Source organism: Capra hircus, chromosome 17 (genome assembly GCF_001704415.2).
Source record: "Capra hircus breed San Clemente chromosome 17, ASM170441v1, whole genome shotgun sequence".
NCBI classification, from domain to species: domain Eukaryota; kingdom Metazoa; phylum Chordata; class Mammalia; order Artiodactyla; family Bovidae; genus Capra; species Capra hircus.
The window spans coordinates 18,069,163-18,091,709 of NC_030824.1; the positions used below are offsets into that span (position 1 = coordinate 18,069,163).

A 22,547-nucleotide genomic window follows, 5' to 3' on the forward strand; every position below is an offset into this window, starting at 1 on the left:
GAAGATAACGGCAGAAACCGCGTTGCCACACACCTAACCGCCGGAGCTTCCGCGTGGGGGCGGGGCGGGGCGGACCGGACCGGACTCTGGGCTAGAAGGAGGCGAGCGGAGTCGGCCGTCGTGAAGGGTGTTTGGACAGGGTCTCGGGTCCTTGCCCCTGGAGAGTTCTCTCGTTGGCTGGCCGTTCGGGTCCGTCAGGACAGAGGTCGGAGGCGGAGCAGCGCCCTGGAGGGCAGGTGGTTGGGGCCCGGTGCGGGACGGGAGGTGGGAGGGGCAGGGAGCCGGGCGGGCGGCGCTGTCACTTCAGCACCAGGAAGTAGGTGGTCCAACCGGCCAGCAGCAGCGCCCCGATGAGCACCGTGTAGCTGAGGAGCACGAAGGCCAGCAGCTCTCGCAGTAGTTGCAGCACGTGGATGGTGGACGAGGTCGGCATCGCCCTACACCAGAGGCCCGAGGACCTGCGGGGTGGGGGCATCCAGGAGACCCTGAGCACGCCAAGAGGACGGTTCTCTGTCTAGACCAACCTCCGCTGGACACTAAGCAAGCGCAACCGAGTCTGGCACCGTTAGAGGCAGTGTGGACACGGGGTTAGACTAGGACCTCTAAAAAGTATAAACACACCTTCCTAAGGCTGCTGTAAGTCACGTCAGTCGTGTCTGACTCTGTGCGACCCCATAGACGGCAGCCCACCAAGCTCCCATTCCTGGGATTCTCCAGGCAAGAATATGGAGTGGGTTGCCATTTCCTTCTCCAGTGCGTGAAAGTGAAAAGTGAAAGTGAAGTTGCTCAGTCGTGTCCGACTCTGCGACTCCATGGACTGCAGCCTACCAGGCCCCTCCGTGCATGGAATTTCCCAGGCACGAGTATTGGAGTGGGTTGCCACTGCCCTCTCCGAGGCTAAGGAAACCCAAAGGGCTGATTTTCTCCGTAACAACCATGTGGACACTGTCTGCATTTACGTTATATAGTTCTTTTAAACTGAACGTTCTCATTCTTTGGCTCCAGATCTGGATCTGAGCTCGGAGGAGGGAAGCCTGGAGAGAAGAGTTCCCAGCTCCCGCTGCTGCACTGGTCTTCATTGCCAGCCCTCTCCTCCCATGCACCTCCTGCATTTTTAATGTTGTGAGTGTTGCTAATGGGCTGATGGAGTAAAGCTTGCTTTTTGCCATCATTCAAGCTGCAGCCCCAGCTGTCAGCACTACTTGGGAGAGGAAAAGTGATCCCTTTGAGTAGGGGGAAAACAGCGGGCCCTCACTGCAGCCCTTCTGCAATTTCTCTGGCTCCAAGGCGTATCAATTTGCAAGAGTTTGAGGACCACTGCTTTGTGGCCAGGCATGCTTGCCCTCCTGGCCAGCCAGGATCGCAGGAGTGCTAAGAGGTGGGTATCAGTTTGACCCTGGGCTTATCTCTTTGCCCATCGTGCTCTTGGCATCTGTTCCAGCCCTCTATCTTCCACCTCAGATGGAATCAGATGGTAACAACTACAAACCAATTCTTTACCTCCACTGCTGCCCTGCCCAGCAACACCCCTCAGTGCCAGCCACCGACTTCCCCGTCTCTGCATTTCACTCACTCAGCAAAGTTTCCACGGATCCTCCACTACGGCAGCTCTGCGGTCCCTCTCCGGTGCTGTATGAAGGTAGGCTTGTGCGCGCTCCAGCGATGTCGGCAGAGCTGAGGGACTTCCAGGCAGCAGCTGCACACATCAACTAGGTGTGGTCTAGAGACCAATCACAGTCTCCACGTGGTCCCTGAGCTCTCACAGAGCTGCGCACAGGCAAGTCCAGACCAGGCGGGGCACTGGCAGGCTTGCCCACCCTCTGCCTGTGTCATGGTCACAGCCCACACAGCTCTGAGGTTGCCTGCAAAAGCTCCTGCCTTAGAGGCACTGAGCAAGCGGTACACAGGGGGGATTTCATGGCCCTCCTGCCTGGCTTTTCTAAACACTGTGGGTGGGATACAGTCCAGATTCTTTTCTAACAAACTTCCACAAACAGCAGTCCCATCCTTGAGTCTCAGACAAGAAGAACCACTGTACATACAGCATTCACTTATGACTGCCCAACTAAAGCAAAAACTCTAGCTTTTTTGTCTTAAAACATGCAACTGCAAGCATCTGTGTGCGAACTAGCTCAGAAAACCAAGAGCTCTCAAGTGCTCGATTCTAATTCAGAGTTGCAGTTTAGAGACTCATTATATAGACACCCTTGCAATGTACCCACTTCCAATTTCAACTCTGCCAAATGTAAGGTAAAAAGAACCAGTCAGGATTCCAGCCAATAAATAACAGACCCTTTCTCAGATGTAACAATGAAGGGAAAAGAAAGCACGAACTTTATGCTGCTCCCCCCATTCCTGCTTTTTGTAGTAGTTTGTAGTTAAGACTATGTTTTGACCTTTAAAAAAACAGGCAGTGTGGACATCAACCCTTTTATCAACATCATCATCCAGAAGCCAAATGGCTCTCTAATTTGATCAGGATCTCTTATTATCAAATCATTGCCCCGCTGCAGCCGGGTTGAAAACAGGAGCAGAACATTATCAAGCTGCGTGCAGGAAGCCAGTGAGTAATTACTCCCCACAGAGACCCGGTCATCTGGAGGGCTGTGTCCTGCCGAGTCACAGGCAAGTGTGGCTGAGATTTATATTCTAATCCCACACCAAAGTAACATGCAAAAGGCTACTAAAATAGACCTGATTCTGTTACCCTTTAACTCTCACATCCTTCATATGGATATCTTAAGGCAGTTTTGTGTTCCAGCCTTTGTAGACTCTAGTCACCAACCAATTTGGGGTATTTTATACCAACGGAGTGGCCTTCCCAGGTGGCTCAGCAGTACAGAATCTGCTTGCCACTGTAGGGGATGCAGGTTTGATCTCTGGGTCAGGAAGGGCCCCTGGAGAAGGAAATGGCCACCCACTTCAGTATTTTTGCCTGGGAAAAGCCCATGGATAGAGGAGCTTAGTGGGTTACAGTCCATAGGGTCACAGAGTCAGACCTGACTTAGCAACTAAATAATGTTGCAATGGAGTAACTGAAGCTGAGACACAGTATGTAGCTTGAAGTTCACATGCATCCATTTAGAAATGAGAGTCTGAGAAATTTTACAGTACTGTCTTTGATTGCTGGATGACAAAAAACATCCTCTATTTTCTACAGTATGCCATTGTTAAACCATAGGACTGAAATATATACAAGGTTCTCAAGTATAATTCATTCTGTTTATCTTTCATAGTCTATGCGGTATCTGTATTTCTCTGCCTTGCCATCTTTATCACAAGCCCTCTTACTGGCTGCTTTAGGCACTCAGTTTGTTTTGGTATTTTTTTTTTAAGAAGTACTTCTTTTTTTTGAGTTCAACTCTGGTGAATATAAACAGTACGACTGAAAACAAGAGACAGACTGCATGTCAGATTAATTATAATCCACCTGTCATGAGGACAGAGCTACAGTGGCTGAACACATGGAAATCTCCCTTCCCAGTTAAATGTGCTGTTACCTGGATTTGGGGAGAACGGATACATGTATGGCTGAGTCCCTTTGCTGTCCACCTGAAACTATCGCAACATTGTTAATCAGCTATACTCCAATATACAAGAAAAACTTTTTAAAGTGCGCTGTTTTAAACCTCCTTTAACCATTAGTCTCTTGCTCCACGGTTAAACTACAGTTCAAATACGTATTTCTCTTTTGGCTACAATTCAAAAGTGTACAGAAGGACACAAAATAGCGCCTATGTAGGCTTCTTTATGTACGGAGACTTCTTTTTGTAGGACTGCTGGTGTTGCCGAACCGTCTACCCAACTAGACAAAAAGTCCAGACATGATGTAAACAATCCACCCTTCCCAAGAATAAATGTACCATTCACGTACCCATTTTCTCAGTAAGGGCACACTTCTTTGGGACAAAGACTGCTTCAAGTATTAAGTGAACTTACACAAAGGCGTATAATATATAATTATCTCGCACTTTCTATTTGCATACAAATGAAGCAGTTGAGGTTTTGAAGTCTTATGCTGAATGCATTTTTAGGAGCTGACCTAACTATGCTCAGAGCAAGAGAGTAGAGAGTCATGAGTGAATGCAGACACATGAGACACAACCAAGCATCTGTTCACAGGACAAAACCCCAGCCAGAAGGACTTGACTGGGCTTGGATTGAATCCCAGGAGCCAAAAACACTGACGGACAAGGTGCGTTTTATTTTCTACAGCAGCTGAGACTGAGGGCCACTGGGGCTGGAAGGTATAAACTAATCTCCCTGGGCTAACAATGGGTTGAGAAAGGATTCCTAAAACAGGAATTGCTTTCTTTAAGACCTTTCCAAATACTGAATGTTAAAACCAAGTTAAATTCACAAGAAGCTAATCTTTTAAATATTCCCTCTTCTACCCCTCATTTTTACATTCCAGAGATTTTTTTTTAATGCAGAATTTCTCCTTCACTCATAACATGGTGTGTGCTAACAATTTCACTAGAGACAAAAACCTGTACAGGTACTAATTAACAACAGAAATGACACCTCGGGGGACGTCTCTGGTGATCTGCTGGCTAAGACTCTGCGCTCTCAATGCAGGGGCCTGGGTTTGCTCCCTGGTCAGGGAACTAGATCCCACATGCTGCAGTGAAGAAGATCCCAAGTGCTGCAACTGAGACCCAGTGGAGCCAAATCTTTTTTTTTTTAAAGAGAAAAATGACATCCGGGGAGGGACACTGACTTTGGACCCCAGCAAAGAGTGGGGGGGGGTGTCAACTAATTTTGCTGGAGACTTGGGCAAGGGCTGTAAAACCATTAATTTAGTCCCCTTCTTGGCCTTAACTCTTTCAGATGCTGGGACAGAGCAGGAGGGAGATTTCCAACTTCGCCAGCACCTTCCCTCCTCCGTTCCACAGCCTAGCAGTCTCCCCCGGGAAAGGTAGCAGCTGGATGCCTGGATCACCAACAAGCTATACCGGAGGGGGATGACATCACCAGACCAGGGAGCTGGGTGTTTCCTAGCAAAACAAACACCGGCGGCTGTGTAAGCAATGGCTGCAGACTGTTGGGGCAGCAGGTGTGGCACTTACCTGGGAGGGGGAGCTGCCACATGCTGAAGCAAAGCTGTCCTTGCTTACGGGGGGAACCAGCTGGATGGTGGGGCTCACGATGAGCAGGGAAGAAAACTGAAGGCATCTACCACTGAAGTTTCTTACGAGTTAATAACACATGCACTAAGAACACATCTTCAAATACATTCTCAGAAGGCTGTCTTCCTCAATGTAAAAAGCCCTTGATAAGTCGGGGACCCACATCAATTGAGCTGATCAGTGAGAGCGTAAACTCTGTTCTGGGGCAAGAAGCTCTTCCAAACCTTTTGCTTTTTTAGAAGCAGAGGAATCAAAAACAGAAGGAGCCAAAACTTGCCCTGACGACCGGGTAACATAGAGACTGGTGACACTGGATGTAAGGTGCCATGTTCGACAGGAAAAAATCTCAAACTCAGGGATTTGAGATACTAGCCCCAGACCCCTAACACTTGGCCACTGCCCTAGGCATGATGCACCTCCAAGAAATTCAGCACTGTTTATTAGGGGTTGGACTTCCACTTTTATTTTCATTTTTACCTGGTTGGTCCCTGTGTTCTTAAGAACTGGCCCCATTTATGGCTGAATAGATTATCCATCCCCACCATCCTTCATATATTTCTAGAGGTCTCTAATGGCGATCCTGGGCTCAGAACATTAAAAACTGGGATTTCTTTTACACAGGCTGAGTCTCTTCCATTCTTCTTTAAAAAATTTAAGAACCCAAAAGAGAAACTGAAAGGAAAAAACAGCCTAATTTAAGAAGCTGACCCCAAAGTAAATTCTGCATTCCTGTTGTTATTTCTCCATGGAACTGCACTGCTGTTCCCGTAACTTCTTCAAAGGAGCAGTTTATTCTGTAGTTCATTGGTAAGTCTACTTGGAACACCCTAGAAAGGTTTTTCCATTAGTGACTCTATCCAGCTGGCCCCGTTGATTAGTTTAGTGGTGGCGATGACATATTCTGTACCTCCATCTTCCAGCTGGGAGAGAAATCGCAGGGCAGCAATTTCAGCAAAGGTTACACCCCCGAGGAAAAAGATCAGAGTGACTCGGTTTTCTCCTGGTTGACCTAAAATTTGAACATTTCAGAATGAAGAATCATTATTTTTAAAAATTACATATTTAATTTTGGCTGTGCTGCATGTGGGATCGTAGTTTCCTGACCAGGGATCAAACCCTTGCCCCCAGCATTGGAATGCATGGAGTCTTAACCCCTGGACTGCCAGGGAAGAACTATTTATTATTGATGCTTCTTTTTCCACCTCTTAAAAAACTGCATCATTCCTAAGAAAAGTTGTATGTCTTGGTCCAGACAGTTCACGTGAAACTCAGGAACCATGATTTTGATTTCAATGTATTTTCTAACTTAGGAGATCCTCAACTCAGAGATTGAAATCTGCTACTCCTAAGGGAGTAATGAGTTCCAGTGCTTACAATATAATTCACAACTAACAACAGCAGTAATATTGGACTGTGACTCCTAAGTCCTTTACGAACGTATTTTACAAAGCAATTGTGTTAATACGTGAAAACCACAGAAACAGTGCATGAGTATCTGTAGATATGGGCCCCGGACTTACGTTTCTTTTGCAGTCCTGTGGGCAACGGCTGCCGTTCCTCAAAGTGGGGCCCTGGGAGGATGCGCAGAACTTCCTCAATACTCCGCCAGCCAGGCCGGGAAAGCAGCTGGGCCAGTCGCACACTGAGTGGGGCGTAACCACTGTATACGTACGATATGTCCGTGGGATTCTGTTAAATAATTGAAGAGAAAAAAGCTTGTACAGCAAGAGACAGAGAAGTGGAGCCACCTAACTGCGGCTTTTGGGGTAATGCAAAATTATTTGATTTGGCTTTGAAGGTAGAAACACAAAGCCCCAAAATAGCCGGCTCCAATGCTGAAATATCTGGCAGCAATATTGAAGTATCTTTCTCTAATATCAAAATATTCTTCTCCAGTCTACTCATGCTTGGCTCTGTTGTTAGCAGCCAAGGGGTCACTTTCTTCTTTGTTGTAATTTATTTTTAATTGGAGGATGATTACAATATTGTGTTTCTGCCATACATCAACACGAATCAGCCATGTGTGCATGTGTGCAGTCGAGTCTGACTCTGCAACTCCATGGACTGGAGCTCACCAGGCTCCTCTGTCCATGGAATTTTCCAGGTAAAAATACTGGAGTGTATTGCCATTTCCTCCTCCCAGGGATCAAACCCAAGTCTGCTGCACCTGCAGGCGGGTTCTTTACCACTAGCACCACCTGGATAGGTATACATACATCCCCTCCCTCTTGAGCCTCCCTCCTACCCCATCCCACCCCTCTAGTTTGTCACAGAGCACTGGATTTGAGCACCATGTGTCACACAGCAAATTCCCACTGCCTATGTATTTAACATATGGTAATGTACCTGTTTCCATACTGTTCCCTCCAAAGGTTCATTTTCGACTCAAACCTTCAAAAGCCACTCAAAGCACCTCTAGGTACTGAAGATGGAAAGCTGTTACTTGGTTTGGCAAGAAACTTCTTGGCAGGTAAAGTGAAACTCTCTAGCTGAGAAACAGAACCCTTGGATCCATCAATTCTACTTTCAGGCATTTATCCCACAGAGAGGATAAGACCAGAGGAGAAAAGGCCAAAGCATAAACATGTTAATGCAACACTGTATGAAGTAGTGAAAGACTGCAAATGACTTGAATTTCTAATAAATCAGGAAACAAGATATAACTGAAAAACCACTATGGAGCAATTAAAAAGAAGTTAAAAGAATGAAGGAGGGGGGACTTCTCTGGTGGTCCAGAGGTTAAGAATCCACCTCCCAATGCAGCGGATGCAGGTTCGATTTCCTAGCTGGGGAACTAAGATCTCACACGATGCAGGGCAACTAAACCCATGCGTCATGGGAAAAGATGCCACGTGCAGCAACTAAGACCTAATGCAGTCAAATACATGTATAAAAGAATGAAGGAGGGGACTTCCTTGGTGATCCATGGATTAAGACTCTGTACTGCCACTGCAGAAGCACAGGTTCCATCCCTTCTCGGGGAAGTAAGATCCTGAGTGCTAAGAGGGTAAGAGGTGGATGGGCGAGGTAGGTATAGGCTGGTCAGGGCAGTGAAGAGCCAAACTAATACATGACTTACATGGTACAACACAGGAATTACGGCTGTCATTCCAGTCCCAAAGAAAGGTAATGCCAAAGAATGCTCAAACTACCACACAATTTCACGCATCTCACATGCTAGTAAAGTAATACTCAAAATTCTCCAAGCCAGGCTTCAGCAATACATGAACCGTGAACTTCCAGATGTTCAAGCTGGTTTTAGAAAAGGCAGAGAAACCAGAGATCAAATTGCCAACATCCGCTGAATCATTGAAAAAGCAAGAGAGTTCCAGAAAAACATCTATTTCTGCTTTATTGACTATGCCAAAGCCTCTGACTGTGTGGATCACAATAAACTGTGGAAAATTCTGAAAGAGATAGGAATACCAGACCACCTGACCTGCATCTTGAGAAACCTGTATACAGGTCAGGAAGCAACAGTTAGAACTGGACATGGAACAACAGACTGATTTCAAATAGGAAAAGGAGTACGTCAAGGCTGTGTATTGTCACCCTGGTTATTTAACTTATATGCAGAGTACATCATGAGAAACGCTGGGCTGGAGGAAGCACAACCTGGAATCAAGACTGCTGGGAGAAATATCAATAACTTCAGATATGCATATGACTCCACCCTTATGGCAGAAAGTGAAGAAGAACTAAAGAGCTTCTTGATGAAAGTGAAAGAGGAGAGTGAAAAAGTTGGCTTAAAGCTCAACATTCAGAAAACGAAGATCATGGCATCTGGTCCCATCACTTCACAGGAAAACAGTGGAAACAGTGTCAGACTTTATTTTGGGGGGCTCCAAAATCACTGCAGATGGTGATTGCAGCTATGAAATTAAAAGACATTTACTCCTTGGAAGGAAAGTTATGACCAGCATATTCAAAAGCAGAGACGACATTACTTTGCCAACAAAGGTCCATCTAGTCAAGCCTATGGTTTTTCCAGTAGTCATGTATGGATGTGAGAGTTGGACTGTGAAGAAAGCTGAGCCCTGAAGAATTGATGCTTTTGAACTGTGGTGTTGGAGAAGACTCTTGAGAGTCCCTTGGACTGCAAGGAGATCCAACCAGTCCATCCTAAAGGAGATCAGTCCTGGGTGTTCACTGGAGGGACTGATGTTGAAGCTGAAACTCCAATACTTTGGCCACCTGATGCGGAGAGCTGACTCATTTGAAAAGACCCTGATGCTGGGAAAGATTGAGGGCAGGAGGAGAGGGGGATGACAGAGGATGAGATGGTTGGATGGCATCACCGACACAATGGACATGGGTTTGGGTGGACCCTGGAAGTTGGTGATGGACAGGGAGGCCTGGAGTGCTGTGGTTCATGGGGTTGCAAAGAGTTGGACACGACTGAGCGACTAAACTGAATGAACTGATATTCCCACCGGGGAGAAACAATCCAATTTTAGTACTGAGAGAAGAGATTGTTTGTTAGCTTTTGTGCCAAGAGGCAGCCTAATAAAGCCCCTTATGAAAAACCAAAAAACGAATATAAGAAAAATGAAATTTAGAAAGATGGGAATAAATAAAAAATATAAAGCAAAGTGCACCCTACTTTGAAGACCCAAGGTATAGAATATGCACCATTTATGTAAAAATATTTGTCTAGGATTGCCTGGTGGTCCAAGTGGCTAAGACTCTGTACTCCCAATGCAGAGGGCCCGGGTTCAATCTCTGTTCAGGGAACTAGATCCCATATGCCACAATTAAGACCCAGAGCAGCCAAATCAATAAATAAATATTTAAAAAAATGTTTGTCTATATACAGAATCTTTCTGGGAAGATGCGTAACAAACTGGTTATAGTGATCAATTCTGAGTGGAGACGGGCTGGCTGTGGGAGGAACCCTGCTTCTCAGCATCTGCTTTCCTTTTGTGGTGGATCCTTGCCTGACCCTCCCCACCTTCTACCTGGTGCTCTGTGCCCAGGAGGCAGCCCCGTGGGCTCCACACCAGCTGGAAAATGGAGAGGACAGGACTGTGCGGTCACGTTTTGTTGCCCCGAATCCCTCTGTGGAATGCTGCCCGAGGCTGGTTGAGTCCCTTGGCTTGTCACCCCACAGCTCTGCTCTCCTGGTTCTGGAACCCCTGCCCTCAGACCTCAGATGGGAGGGGGTGAGTGGTTCTCTACTGCACTGCCTGTCCCTGGTCCACCCCCTCTTTATAAAACTCCATCAAACTATTCAGTACAAGAACACTGCTTTCTGCTAGGATCCACACATTAAAAAAAGAAAAAATCAGAAAACTGTCTTTAGAAAGCAAAGCGGATGAATAGATCAAGTAGCGAACGTCGTGGCAATACACCAGCAACGGGAATGCAAATGAGCTGAAGTATGCATGCGGGCGTCTGACTCTGTGACGCCGTGGACTGGAGCCCACCAGGCTCCTTTGGCCATGGCATTTTTCAGGCAAGAATACTGGACTGAGTTGCCATTTCCTCCTCCAGGGGATCCTCCCAACCCAGGGATCGAACCCGAATCTCCTATTATCTTCTGCAGTGGCAGGCGGTCTCTTTACCACTGAGCCACCTGGGAAGCTCTCAGTGAGTCGAAGAGGAGCATCTTACTTGCTCATTTACATCATCCATCCAAAGGCGTAACGTTTTCCGGATAGTTGGGTAATTGTTTCTGCCCCCCGTCTGCGGCTTCAGCAGACCAGCCTTCTCGAGGTTGTGCAAGGTCAGGATGTGCTCATAGCCATAGGTCTGCAAGAGAAATCAAATCAGGAACACGGTTTGAGACTTTCAAAAAGGAGCATTTCCAACAAATCTACTGGTGAGCACTCTGGGGCATGTTACCAAAATCCAGGCAATGACTGTCCATGGGCGCAGGCAGGGCAGGACGGAAGCCTGTCCTAAAGCTGCTTGCCAATGACAACAAATCCAGCTCCCTGGATCACTCAAAGGATTTAAAATTTTCACTTTAAAGTTCCGAGAATTTATGGGCCCAACTTAAGTGAGCAGCAAATAAATTATATTATTCTGGACTTCCCTGGCAGTGCAGTGGTTAACATCCCATGTTTCCACTGCTGGAGGTGGGGGTCTAATCCTTGGCAGGCAACTGAGATCCCCCATAGCACGGCCAAAAAAAAATTAGAGTATATTTTCATATGGAATATAATTAGCTGTTAAAAGCAGAATGAGGCAGAGCTACACATCCTGATTAAGTACAAGTTTCTGGATTTATTCTTAAGGACAAAAAAATAGAATATAGTAAGTCCTCTAGATAAGAAAAAGTTCTGTTCTGAGAGCACATTTTTCAGTCCAGCAAAGTTAGCCTGAGTACCCAACTAACACAACTGGAGGGCAAGCTGCAGTTTCTCTTAAGCCTCACACTGATGGAATGCACATTCACATCTTTGAAAGTTTGTAACTTTTGAAGGTTTGTGTGTAGGGGACTTACTGTACTTCACATAATAGGATTTTATTTCTATTAAAAGAGATCTAATGAGTAATAAAAGGTGATGCTTATATGATACTTTCCATGTTTTAAGTGCTTTAAATATGTTAACTCAATCATTCTTACTATAACCTCACGAGGTAGACACTATTATCTCCATTTTACTGAGAACTTTAAATAACTTGCCCAAGGTCACACAGCTAATGAGTAACAGAGCTGGGACTCAGATCCAGTTGGTCTCGCCCCATGGTCTGTGTATGTAAACATTCTTTGTACACACATGCAAAGAAGGGGATCTGGAAGCACACAAACCAAACTGCTCACGTAAGTCCTCTCCGTGCGCGTGCGTGCGTGTGTGTGTGTGTGTATGTGTGTTAGATGCTCAGTTGTGTCCGACTCTTTGCAACTCCGTGTGTGTGTCTGTGTGTGTGTGTGTGTGTATGTGTTAGATGCTCAGTTGTGTCCGACTCTTTGCAACTCCATGGACTGTAGCCTGCCAGGCTCCTCTGTCCATGAAATTCTCCAGGCAATAATAATACTGGAATGGGTTGCCATTCCCTTCTCCAGGGGATTTTCCAGACCCAGGGATTGAACTTGGGTCTCCTGCATTGCAGGCAGATTCTTTACTTTCTCAGCTACCTGGGAAGCCCTTGCACCATATACTTCTGCTTCATTTGAATGTTATGTGATGAGAATGCACATGTAATTTTTTAAAGGTGAAACAAACAAAAAACCCAAACTAAGTGAGTATTTAGTTTTGACAATAACATACTTAACTGTAAATAGTAACAGCAAATACATACAGCCTGAAACATTTGTAAACAGAGAGGAAAATTTTAAAAACAATGGTGGGCTTTTCCTTACTATAAAGTAACAGGCCTGATTTAAGTAAGTCAGCTAAGGAATCGTCATCAGAAAGTTCCCTTCCTCTGCGGAATTGTTTGGTTAAAGAGCAGGGGCACTAGTCCCCGGCTGTCTGGGTTTAGTCCTGGCTCCGGTACATACTATTCTCTGGGCAAGAACACAACAACCGCAGTAACGCAGATGATACCACTCTTACAGCAGAAAGTGAAGAGGAACTGAAGACTCTCTTGATGAAGGTGAAGGAGGAGAGTGGAAGAACTGGCTTAAAACTAAGTATTAAAAAAACTAAGTTCATGGCATCTGGTCCCATTACTTCATGGCAAATAGGAGAAAGTGGAAGCAGTGACAGACTTTACTTTTTGGGGCTCCAGAATCTCTGTGGACAGTGACTACAGCTGTGAAATCAAAAGATGCTTGTTCCTTGGAAGAAAAGCTATGACAAACCTAGACAGCGTATTCAGAGACATCACTTTGCCAACAAAGGTTCACATAGTCAAAGCTATGGTTTTTCCAGTAACATGTACGGATGTGAGAGCTGGATCATAAAGGCAGAGCACCAAAGAATTGATGCTTTAGAACTGTGGTGCTGGGAAGACTCTTGAGAGTCCCTTGGCCTACAAGTAGATCAAGCCACTCAATTTTAAACGAAATCAACCTGAATATTCATTGGAAGGACTGATGCTGAAGCTTAAGGTTCAATAGGAAGCTCTGGTCACCTGATGCAAAGAGCAAACTCATTGGAAAAGATCCTTATGCTGGGAAAGATTGAAGGCAAAAGGAGAAGGGGATGATAGAGGATGAGATAGTTAGATGGCATCACCAACTTAACAGACATGAATTTAAGCAAACTCTAGGAGATAGTGGAGGACAGAGGAGCCTGGAGTGCTGCAGTCCATGGCATCTCAAAGAGACACAACTTAGGGAATGAAAAATAACTGGCACACACTAGCTGGTGACCTTGGGCAAGTTACAGCACTACTCTGTTGCCTTAGTTTTCTCATCCATAAAATGGGGATAAGACTATCTCGCTCATCACCTTTGTAAGGATTAAACAAATGAATACACATAACACTCTTCTAACTAAGCCTGGCATGTAGTAAAAGCTCAATAAACACTAACTAATGTTATTGTTATGCAAACACAGCAGACAAATACCAAGGACAATCCCTCCAGGTATTAAAACATTTAAAAGATAATGGAAACACTACACCCAAATAACAGCTTTGGGAAGTATTTTTTTAGAAAGACGATTTCACCTCTGGCAAATTAGTCATTTAAAAATATACTGACCTGTAGAATTTCTCTTTTGTAATAATCCAGAACTTTCTGTTTGAGTCCACTATTGCACACAGACTGGAGGCAAACTAGCCTTAACACCTTGATCAAGGGATGTTTTTGGGCAATACAATCCTCAATGTAGCTGTTGACCTGAAAACAAAGTGTAAACGGGTGCCAGCGTCTGTCTGGGGACTGACAGAACTGGGTATTTACTATTATTTTTCAAAGTCAAATAAAGGAGATGAGTGGGAGAAGGGCTCATTCTTTCTGCACTCTCCCTCAGCTCCCTCCAAAGTAGCTCCTTCGGCCCCTGCTGCACACACCCCCGCCACCACGCAGACACACCAGCCAACAGGGAACACAGGCTGGCGAGGGCAGGCTCGAGGGACCCAGCAGCCTGTCTGGACTCATCTGTCTCCATGGATGGACAACCTCCAGAGGCTGTTGCATGTCCTGGGTGTGTGATCTTGGCTACCCCGACAGCAATTTATCAGCATAAAGTAACAAGAATCTTTCTAGAAGATGGGAATTTTCACAGATTGAATCGTTTCAAATTTAGTAATAGAGGTGGAAATATAAAGGAACTATCAGACCAATTTGCTGGGACCTCCCTGGTGGTCCAGGGGCTAAGACTCAGCGATCCCAATGCAGGGGGCCTGGGAGCGATCCTTAGTCAGGGAACTGGATCCCACATGCCACAGCAAAAAGATCCCACACGCCGCAAATAAAGTAATTACTTAAAAAAAAAAGACCAATTCACTTAGGAAGTAAATATATTCGTTTAGAGATCTTTGATTTTAGGGGCGGGGCCTCACCTCTCTGTGCATAGAAGAAAGTGCCTTCAATACAATAATCTTAAATGCTTAAGATCTCTATTTTCACATTTTGCACCTGCTCTTCAAAATATTTAGATAAGGCATGGGAATCAACGCAATTGCTTTTATAGCTGTAATCTTAGCTTTGATAAGGTATCAATTATTTGTTAGAATAGTTTCATTTTCACATACTTTATCAGTGTCTATTCCAGACATAAACTCCTGCTCCACTGTCAATTTATCAAAGAAGTCTTCAGAAGCTAAAATGGAAATAGCAAATTTGTAAGTAAGAAATTCAATAAATGTTAATGCTTTTATACACAGAGCATGATTAGGAAACATGACATGCAAAAAAGAAAGCAAACAAAAAATTCAAACTGCCACCTGAAAAGAATCTAAGAAACATGGAAAACTACAACTCTGACCTCCTAAGTTACATCCAGGAATAGTCAACCACTGCACCCTTTCGCTCGGAGAAAGCAATGGCAACCCACTCCAGTACTCTTGCCTGAAAAATCCCATGGACGAAGGAGCCTGGTGGGCTGCAGTCCATGGGGTCGCCAAGAGTCAGGCACGACTGAGCCACTTTACTTTCACTTTTCACTTTCATGCATTGGAGAAGGAGATGGCAACCCACTCCAGTGTTCTTGCCTGGAGAATCCCAGGGACGGGGGAGCCTGGTGGGCTGCCGTCTATGGGGTCGCACAGAGTCGGACACGACTGAAGCGACTTAGCAGCAGCAGCAGTACCCTTTCGCTATTCTTAGGGCTCTCATGAAATCTCAAGATCCTTAGGACTCTAATAAGATCTTAGGAATTTTTCTTCAGTATCAGTGAAAGCTAATTTGCCAAGAGCCTTTTACTTGCATCATCAGATCGAACCCAGTTTCACCTGATTTCCACGCCCATCAATATGAAAACAAAGGACTGATTTTCTAACACTTCCATGTAAGATTCAAAGTATACTTTACAAAACAGGGCATTGAACAATCTCTAACTCAGCTTTTATAGCCTGTGTTTTAACAAGTAAATTCACCTTTGGTGTAACAGACATTTCCCAAGCTCTTTCAAAATACTTAACATACGCTCTCTACCTAAGGAGTCTTCAAGGGAAAAACCAAAACTAAAACAGAAACTGGATTCTGCTCTAAGTAACCCTTAATGACAAGACAAAAACCAGATTGAAAAAATTAACTGCCTCATGTTAGGGGAAGAATTTTTTTCTCTTTTTGACATTCCAAATATTGTATCACATGATTACATTATCGTATTAATGAAAGAAAACTGAGTTAATCACAAAGGGAACATTTTTGACTATAAACATGGGAACATTTAATTAACACTGAGGATAACATATGGTATTAAAACAGAGCTAACCCTCCCAAGGGAGCATGGCGGTGCCAGTGGCCGTGGAGTCAGTCATGGTGCGTGCCAGTCAGCCCCAGGTGAGCTCCATCACTTTCCAAGGATACTCACTAGTTACATCTTTGATCAGCTCTGCAATTGAGGTGTGATTTGCAAGGGAGCCTCGCGCTGCCTGCATGTGGGGCAGCTGTGAAACGAACTGCTTGATCTCCCCAACCGTCTTGGCGTTGTGCCTTTCCTGAAATGCATAAAAGAGCAGAAGCGGGAAGTGGGGAAGATATTTTAAGCGCTCTCTTCTTTGTATTGCTTAGAGGACATTCAATTTATACTAATGCAAAAGAAAGAATGGAATACAAATAAATCAGGCCAGACCCATCTTCAACATGACATAAAAAACAGAAAAGACAGGCTCGGTGTTCCTGTTCACTACATTAGTACTTTTTTAGGGAGCAAATGCCTAAGGTTTTTTCCTTCCCAGGCACCAGATAATACTGTGATTAGTATTTGTGGGGACAGTATTGGTTATCCACAAACATTTCTGTGTAAAAAATTAAAATCAAGACATTATGTTAAGAGGGGAACATAAATAGCAAAAAGTTTCCTCTGTAACAGAAAAGAAATCCATTCTTACTGCTGAACCTCAATCTTGCATATTGTCCATGGATAAAAAGGACCTTACTTCATGATGAGAAATTTTTTTTTTGTTTGCAAAGTTTAGTCATTGTAAAGCAAGTAACTCAGAAAATTGAAGAAAATCAATTAACAAATACTAATCCTAAGAAAAACCATAGCCTTGACTAGACAGACCTTTGTTGGTAAAGTAGTCTTTGCTTTTCGATATGCTGTCTAGGTGAAGAAAGCTGAGTGCCAAAGAATTGATACTTTTGAACTGTGGTGTTGGAGAAGACTCCTGAGAGTCCCTTGGACTGCAAAGAGATCCAACCAGTCCATTCTAAAGGAGATCAGCCCTGGGTATTCTTTGGAAGGAATGATGCTAAAGCTGAAACTCTAGTACTTTGACCACCTCATGCAAAGAGTTGACTCATTGGAAAAGACTCTGATGCTGAGAGGGATTGGGGGCAGGAGGAAAAGGGGACGACAGAGGATGAGATGGCTGGATGGCATCACTGACTCGATGCACGTGAGTGTGAGTGAACTCCGGGAGTTGGTGATGGACAGGGAGGCCTGGCGTGCTGCGGTTCATGGGGTCACAAAGAGTCGGACATGACTGAGCGACTGAACTTAACTGAACTGAATCCTAAGAAAGATGAACCTAGGGCCCTCCCAGGTGTGTCCAGTGTTTTAAGACTTCACCTTTCCATGCAGGGGGTGTGGGTTTGATCCCTGGTCGAATCACACATGCCTCATGGCCAAAAAACCAGAACATAAACAACAGAGGCAAGAATTGTAATAAGTTCAATAAAGATTTTTTAAATGGTCCACATTAAAAAAAAAAAAAACAACACTAAAAATAATAAAGATGAAACCTGGAACTACACACTCAGTGAAAAAAAATCGTCTTCAAAGTTCTCCTAATATATGTTTCCAAAGACTAAACAGGCAGAGTTCAGCATCTTACTGAATTTCCGTTTCAAAAATGAGCTTAACCAAGAATAAACCAGTGGCTGGGCAAGAGAAGGCAGGAAGGTGATAATGAAGCCATCCATTTAAAAGCTCTGGGCTCCTGAGATTTCACTCTTATTATCACCTCCTGCATCTGCAGAGTTCCCTTGCCATTGGCATGTTGGCTAAACTGGGAGCTTTTGGCCCAAATTGCAAGTTCTATGATGGAGGATCTTTTATTTAGAGTACAGCTGGCTCCCTCTTAAGAGAGATGGGAAATAATTAAAAAGAAGGTAAAACAAATATTTACAGTGAAAGCTTGTAAACTCAAAATACTACCCCTTTCTCTCCCTAAAAGAGAAAAACACCTTTTCTCATGGGTCTGGGAAGAAGTTTAAAAAGAAAACCTTGGGGATTTCCCTGGTGGTCCAGAGGTTAGAACTCCTTGCTTCCAATGCAGAGGGCAGGGGTTCCAGCCCTGGTTGGGAAACTAAGATCCTGCATGCTACGAGGTGCAGAATGAATGAATGAATAAAGGTGCATATATTTTAAAAAAAAAGAAAGAAAGAAAACCTTGGGTCCTCCAGTGGCTGAGCCCACGGTTTCTCAGGAGAGCTGCAGCCCCGCTCAGTGGCTGCACTTTGGCAGTCCTTGCTCGTTAGGAGGGGTGGGCAGTCTAGCCTGTGACGTACAGAAGCTGGGTAACAACCAAACCACCTTACCTCGAATGCTGCGGAGATCACCTTTGCTTTCTTGCTAAGCACGGAGCCCACAGCATTGAAGTTTTTATCTCTGATCTCAGCATACAGCTCCTCTGCAGAATTCAGCTGAAGCTTCTTTGCTTCTGTGGGAAGGTCCTTACCACCATCGCCCTGCTTTTTAGGGGCGAATTTCTCCGGAGGTAGTTTCACATAACCTGAACAACAGTGGAAGGGAACAAGGCCCTGCGTGTGTTTAATGGAAGAACCAGTTTAGCTCAGGCACTAAAGAGAATTTTCCAACTCAGAAGAGGGTGGAAGCTGGCTTTAGAAAAAATGGTGCATGGCACTGAGGCTCTGATTTTTCCACAATCACAGTACAGAATGCAGTCACTCTTCAATACTAATATCATGGTTCCACTTTTCTTTGGAGTCACCCATCTAAATCACTGCGGCAACGTTTAGTTAGTTCCTAAATTTATTCAGGGATGGGTTACATTTTCACTTAAAAAAATTTTACAAGGATCTCTCCCATTATCTTACGGTGTTTTTCAAACTGTAGGTCATGTCCCGTTAGTGGATCACGAAATCAAGTTGGTGGGTTGTAATCAGCATTATAAACAAACATACAAAACATTAAATACCATAGTGCATCACATGAAGTAGGGGAATGGTTTTTTTTTTTAAATGAAATTTTGCTTCAGTTTCATACACACATATGTGTGTATGTAGTAGGTCATGATATAATACGTATTTTGTTGTTGTCTAAAATAGTTTGAAAGCTATCACCTGAAAGTCAATTTCACCTCACTTCCTGTTTTTATAAAGTTTTATTGGCACAAAGCCATGCCCATTTGTTTTCTCTCATCTGTGACTGCTTTCACATTAAAATGAAGAATGGAGACTCCACAGAGGCACTGTATAACCTAAAATACCTACTATCTGGCTTTTACAGAAGCTGTCCACTCCAATCCAGGAGAAGCTCCCAAATTACTCGGCACAGCATCCAGTTCCTCCACTAAGTAGCCTTAACCCACTTCTCCCACCTGTGTTCCCTCCAAACCAACTTAGTCACATTTCCGGAAATACCCCACATGCTCTTACGAGTTGCCTTAGCACATAAACTGGTTTAACTCTAAGAAGCCTGGCAGTATGAATCAAGGACCTTATAATATTAATACTTCTGACCCCTAAATCCTGCATCAGAGAATGCAGAGGAAGAAATATAGTATATGAAAAAAAATTATGTACACAGATGCCTTTATAACCATTAAAAAACAAACAACAAAACTGCCCAACATTAGGGGAAGGGTTGTACAAACCATGGTATAATATATATTATGGATTTTAGTTAAGCTATTAAAATTATACATATGCTGAGAAAATGCTCATCTTCAGTTCAGTTCAGTCGCTCAGTCGTGTCCGACTCTTTGAGACCCCATGAATCACAGCACGCCAGGCCTCCCTGTTCATCACCATCTCCCAACTGCACTCATCTCACATGCTAGTAAAGTAATGCTCAGAATTCTCCAAGCCAGGCTTCGGCAATACGTGAACCATGAACTCCCTGATGTTCAAGCTGGTTTTAGAAAAGGCAGAGGAACCAGAGATCAAATTGCCAACATCCTCTGGATCATGCTCATCTTATATCAAGTCGAAAAAGAGGTTCAGGGAATCCCTGTACCTAGTCCAGTGGTTAAATCAGCGCTTTCTCTGTGAAGACCTGGCTTCAATTCAGGTTCAATCAAAATCTGGTCAAGGAACTAAGATATCCCACAAGCCGCGTGGGCTCCCACAACGCCCCCCTCGCCCCCGCCAAAAAAATTTCAGAATAATTTGTACAAGCTGATTCTACTTTTTGTTAACTAAAAACAAACTGCATAGAAAAAATGACTATGAGGAAATACACCAACCAAAATATTAACATTGGTTGTCCCAAAGTTTGGGGGCAGGATTTCAGGGATCATGGGAGATGTGTGTTTTCCTTCTGTATTTTTTCAATTTTCCCTTAATCAATGTTTGACTTATATTATGAAAAAAAAAAAAACCTTGCTGCCAAGAAACTGAATTTACACATATTCCTTCTCTTCTTGGAGAATCCCTTCCTACATCTCACCTATCTTACATAGCCTCCCCTCACTCCCCAGGCCACCTCCCTGCCCTAAACCCTAGCTCCTTCTAAAGGTATCTTAGGTGTTTTGCTCTCTGCAACCATGAGAGGAGGGGCTCCCTCATTTCTTTGATTCCTACCTACTATCTAGCATAGAACTCCTCTGTCCATGAAATGGAGTTTTTAGAAGTATTCAAGATGCCATCTTTTGGTGACTTCCCTGGGTGGTCCCGTGGTTAGGAATCTGCCTTCCAATGCAGGGATCTTGGGTTTGATCCCTGGTCAGGGAACTGGGATCCCATATGGTGCAGGGCAACTAACCCCATGTACTACAACTACTGAGCCCCTGCACCACAAAAAAGACTCAACACAACCAAAAAAAAAAAAAGCCAAATTTTGGAACAAATAATTTAAAAATAAGACTTTTTACAGCCTTATTAAAGACTCTGCTTTGTGGAAACCCCTCTTCACGGCTGTCTTCATCTACTTCCGTGGCTACCCATCTATCCATCTGCTATCCATGCATTCTTCTGGTAGAATACACCTAACATAAAACTTACCATTTTAACCATTTTACAAAAGCATTTATTACAAACACAACTTTCTATAACTACAGCTGGTCTCTAGTTCCAGAACTTTCTTTATCCCAAAAGAAAACCCTGGGACTTCCCTGACAGGCCAATGGTTAAGACTCCATGCTTCCACTTCAGGGGCTGCAGGTTCAATTCCTACTTGCTGAACTAAGATACCACATGCCTTGTGGTGCAACCAAAAAATTAAAAAACAAAAAACCCAAAGGAAATCCCGTACCCAACAGGAGTTGACTCCCCACGCTTTTCCTGAGCTCTGGCCACCACCAGCTGGCTTTCTGCCTCCATACTTTCCTCCAGGGCTCTTCCTTGGCCCCCTGTGATATAACTCAGGATGCCAAAAGAGACTGGGGCTCATGTAAATGAGGAAAGGAGGCCTGGATGGGACAGGAGTGGTGGAGTCTGCGGTAGTCTGGAGAGAAGGGCCTGTCTAAAGAAGGGATCTGCACTGGGCACCAGGTGCCACATAGGAATGTGGTCATGGGGTTGCCAGAGCCTCATAGGTTTTTAAAGACATGGAATACATCAAGATCATTATTAGAGTCTTCTCCAGTTTTAAACAGTGACAGAAACAGACACAAATCATGCAGTCAAAAGCAAATAAAACATACTTGTGATCTCTGACCCCAACTGCCTGTTAAGCCTAACTCTCGCAGGCCTTCAAGTCTATCATCAAGTGTTTCCAACCTCCTGTTCTCACCTTTCTCCCAGAATGTACCCCGCTGTGCCCTCTGCCTCAGCAAGCTTTTTGCCCCACAGCTCCCCGCAGGTATTATGCTGCCTGCCCCTCACCAGCAACGCCCCCCTAAATTCTACCCATCTTTCCAAACCCAGTACAAAAGCCACCTCATCCACAAGCTTTCCTGAATGACTGCCCACCTTGGAATCTATGTTCTCCAACTGCAGGGCCACTTGCATTTAGCCCTGGGCCTCTGCTCACAGGGGGCACACACAGTCCTGTGCAGTAAACACTCGCCAGCTTATGTGTGACCAACAAGGACAGTTCGCTCAGATGTCACTGAATCCCAGTGTCTGCAGGTCTAAAGTCAGCATTTTAATTTTTCCAAATACTGAGTTATTTAGAAAGGAAGCGTCTTAAGAAAAAAAAAATGGTCTTTTGAATTACTATTTTGGCATATTTTTTCTTCTCTGTCCACTATAATAAATACTGCTTAGAATACGGGTTTTTCTTTGAAAAAAAAAAAAAATTTAACTGGTCTTTTCGATATTCCTATCAGATTACCTATTGGTAAAAGGGAGGGTTACTTTACTCACTGTTCTGAATGCCATAAATTTCATCAATGAGTCCTTCGTACGTAAGCTGAGTGGCAAGAGGCGATAATAAATCCACGTTCCGATCAAGCAACAAGAGATTATCAAACACGGGGAATATTGAATTCTGGCTTCCTGTAAACTCTCTCTTCATCCTGATCATCATATTGGCCACTTGCTGGAAACAAAACATGGGATCAGGTGGGACTTTCCTGGGCATAAGCAGATTTAAAAATCTGGCTAAGACTAAAAAAAAAAAAAAATTGGCTAGAACTTCCCTAGTGATCCAGTAGTTAAGACTCTGCGCTTCCAATGCAAAGGGCCCAGGTTTGATCCCTCATCAGGGAACTAATATCCCATGTGCCACATGGCACAGCCAAAAAAAAAAAAAAAAAAAAATCAGCTAAAAATGGAAAGTA

The 22,547-nt window shown here is 44.3% G+C and overlaps 1 protein-coding gene and 1 long non-coding RNA gene across 5 annotated transcripts in view; one reads left to right on the plus strand and one right to left on the minus strand.

Moving 5' to 3' along the window:
* Positions 807-5,745, plus strand: LOC106503034. Of its 4 annotated transcripts, none has more exons than XR_001296716.2 (3): positions 807-1,639; positions 4,035-4,195; positions 4,831-5,745. It is a non-coding gene; the product is annotated as an uncharacterized LOC106503034 (long non-coding RNA). The 4 variants fall into 4 exon arrangements; XR_001296715.2 differs by having other exon boundaries at positions 4,123-4,195; XR_001919382.1 differs by having other exon boundaries at positions 807-1,378; positions 1,462-1,639; positions 4,035-5,745.
* Positions 4,185-22,547, minus strand: part of VPS33A (VPS33A, CORVET/HOPS core subunit) — a 31,618-nt gene continuing 13,255 nt past the window's right edge. Inside the window, exons 6-13 of the mRNA XM_005691401.3 lie at positions 22,132-22,306; positions 18,181-18,374; positions 16,007-16,133; positions 14,724-14,791; positions 13,729-13,866; positions 10,743-10,880; positions 6,650-6,818; positions 4,185-6,138 (exon numbers count right to left, since the gene is read on the minus strand). Of these exons, the coding sequence (XP_005691458.1) occupies positions 5,957-6,138; positions 6,650-6,818; positions 10,743-10,880; positions 13,729-13,866; positions 14,724-14,791; positions 16,007-16,133; positions 18,181-18,374; positions 22,132-22,306 (1,191 nt within the window). The 3' untranslated portion in view covers positions 4,185-5,956. The remainder of the gene's footprint in view (positions 6,139-6,649; positions 6,819-10,742; positions 10,881-13,728; positions 13,867-14,723; positions 14,792-16,006; positions 16,134-18,180; positions 18,375-22,131; positions 22,307-22,547) is intronic.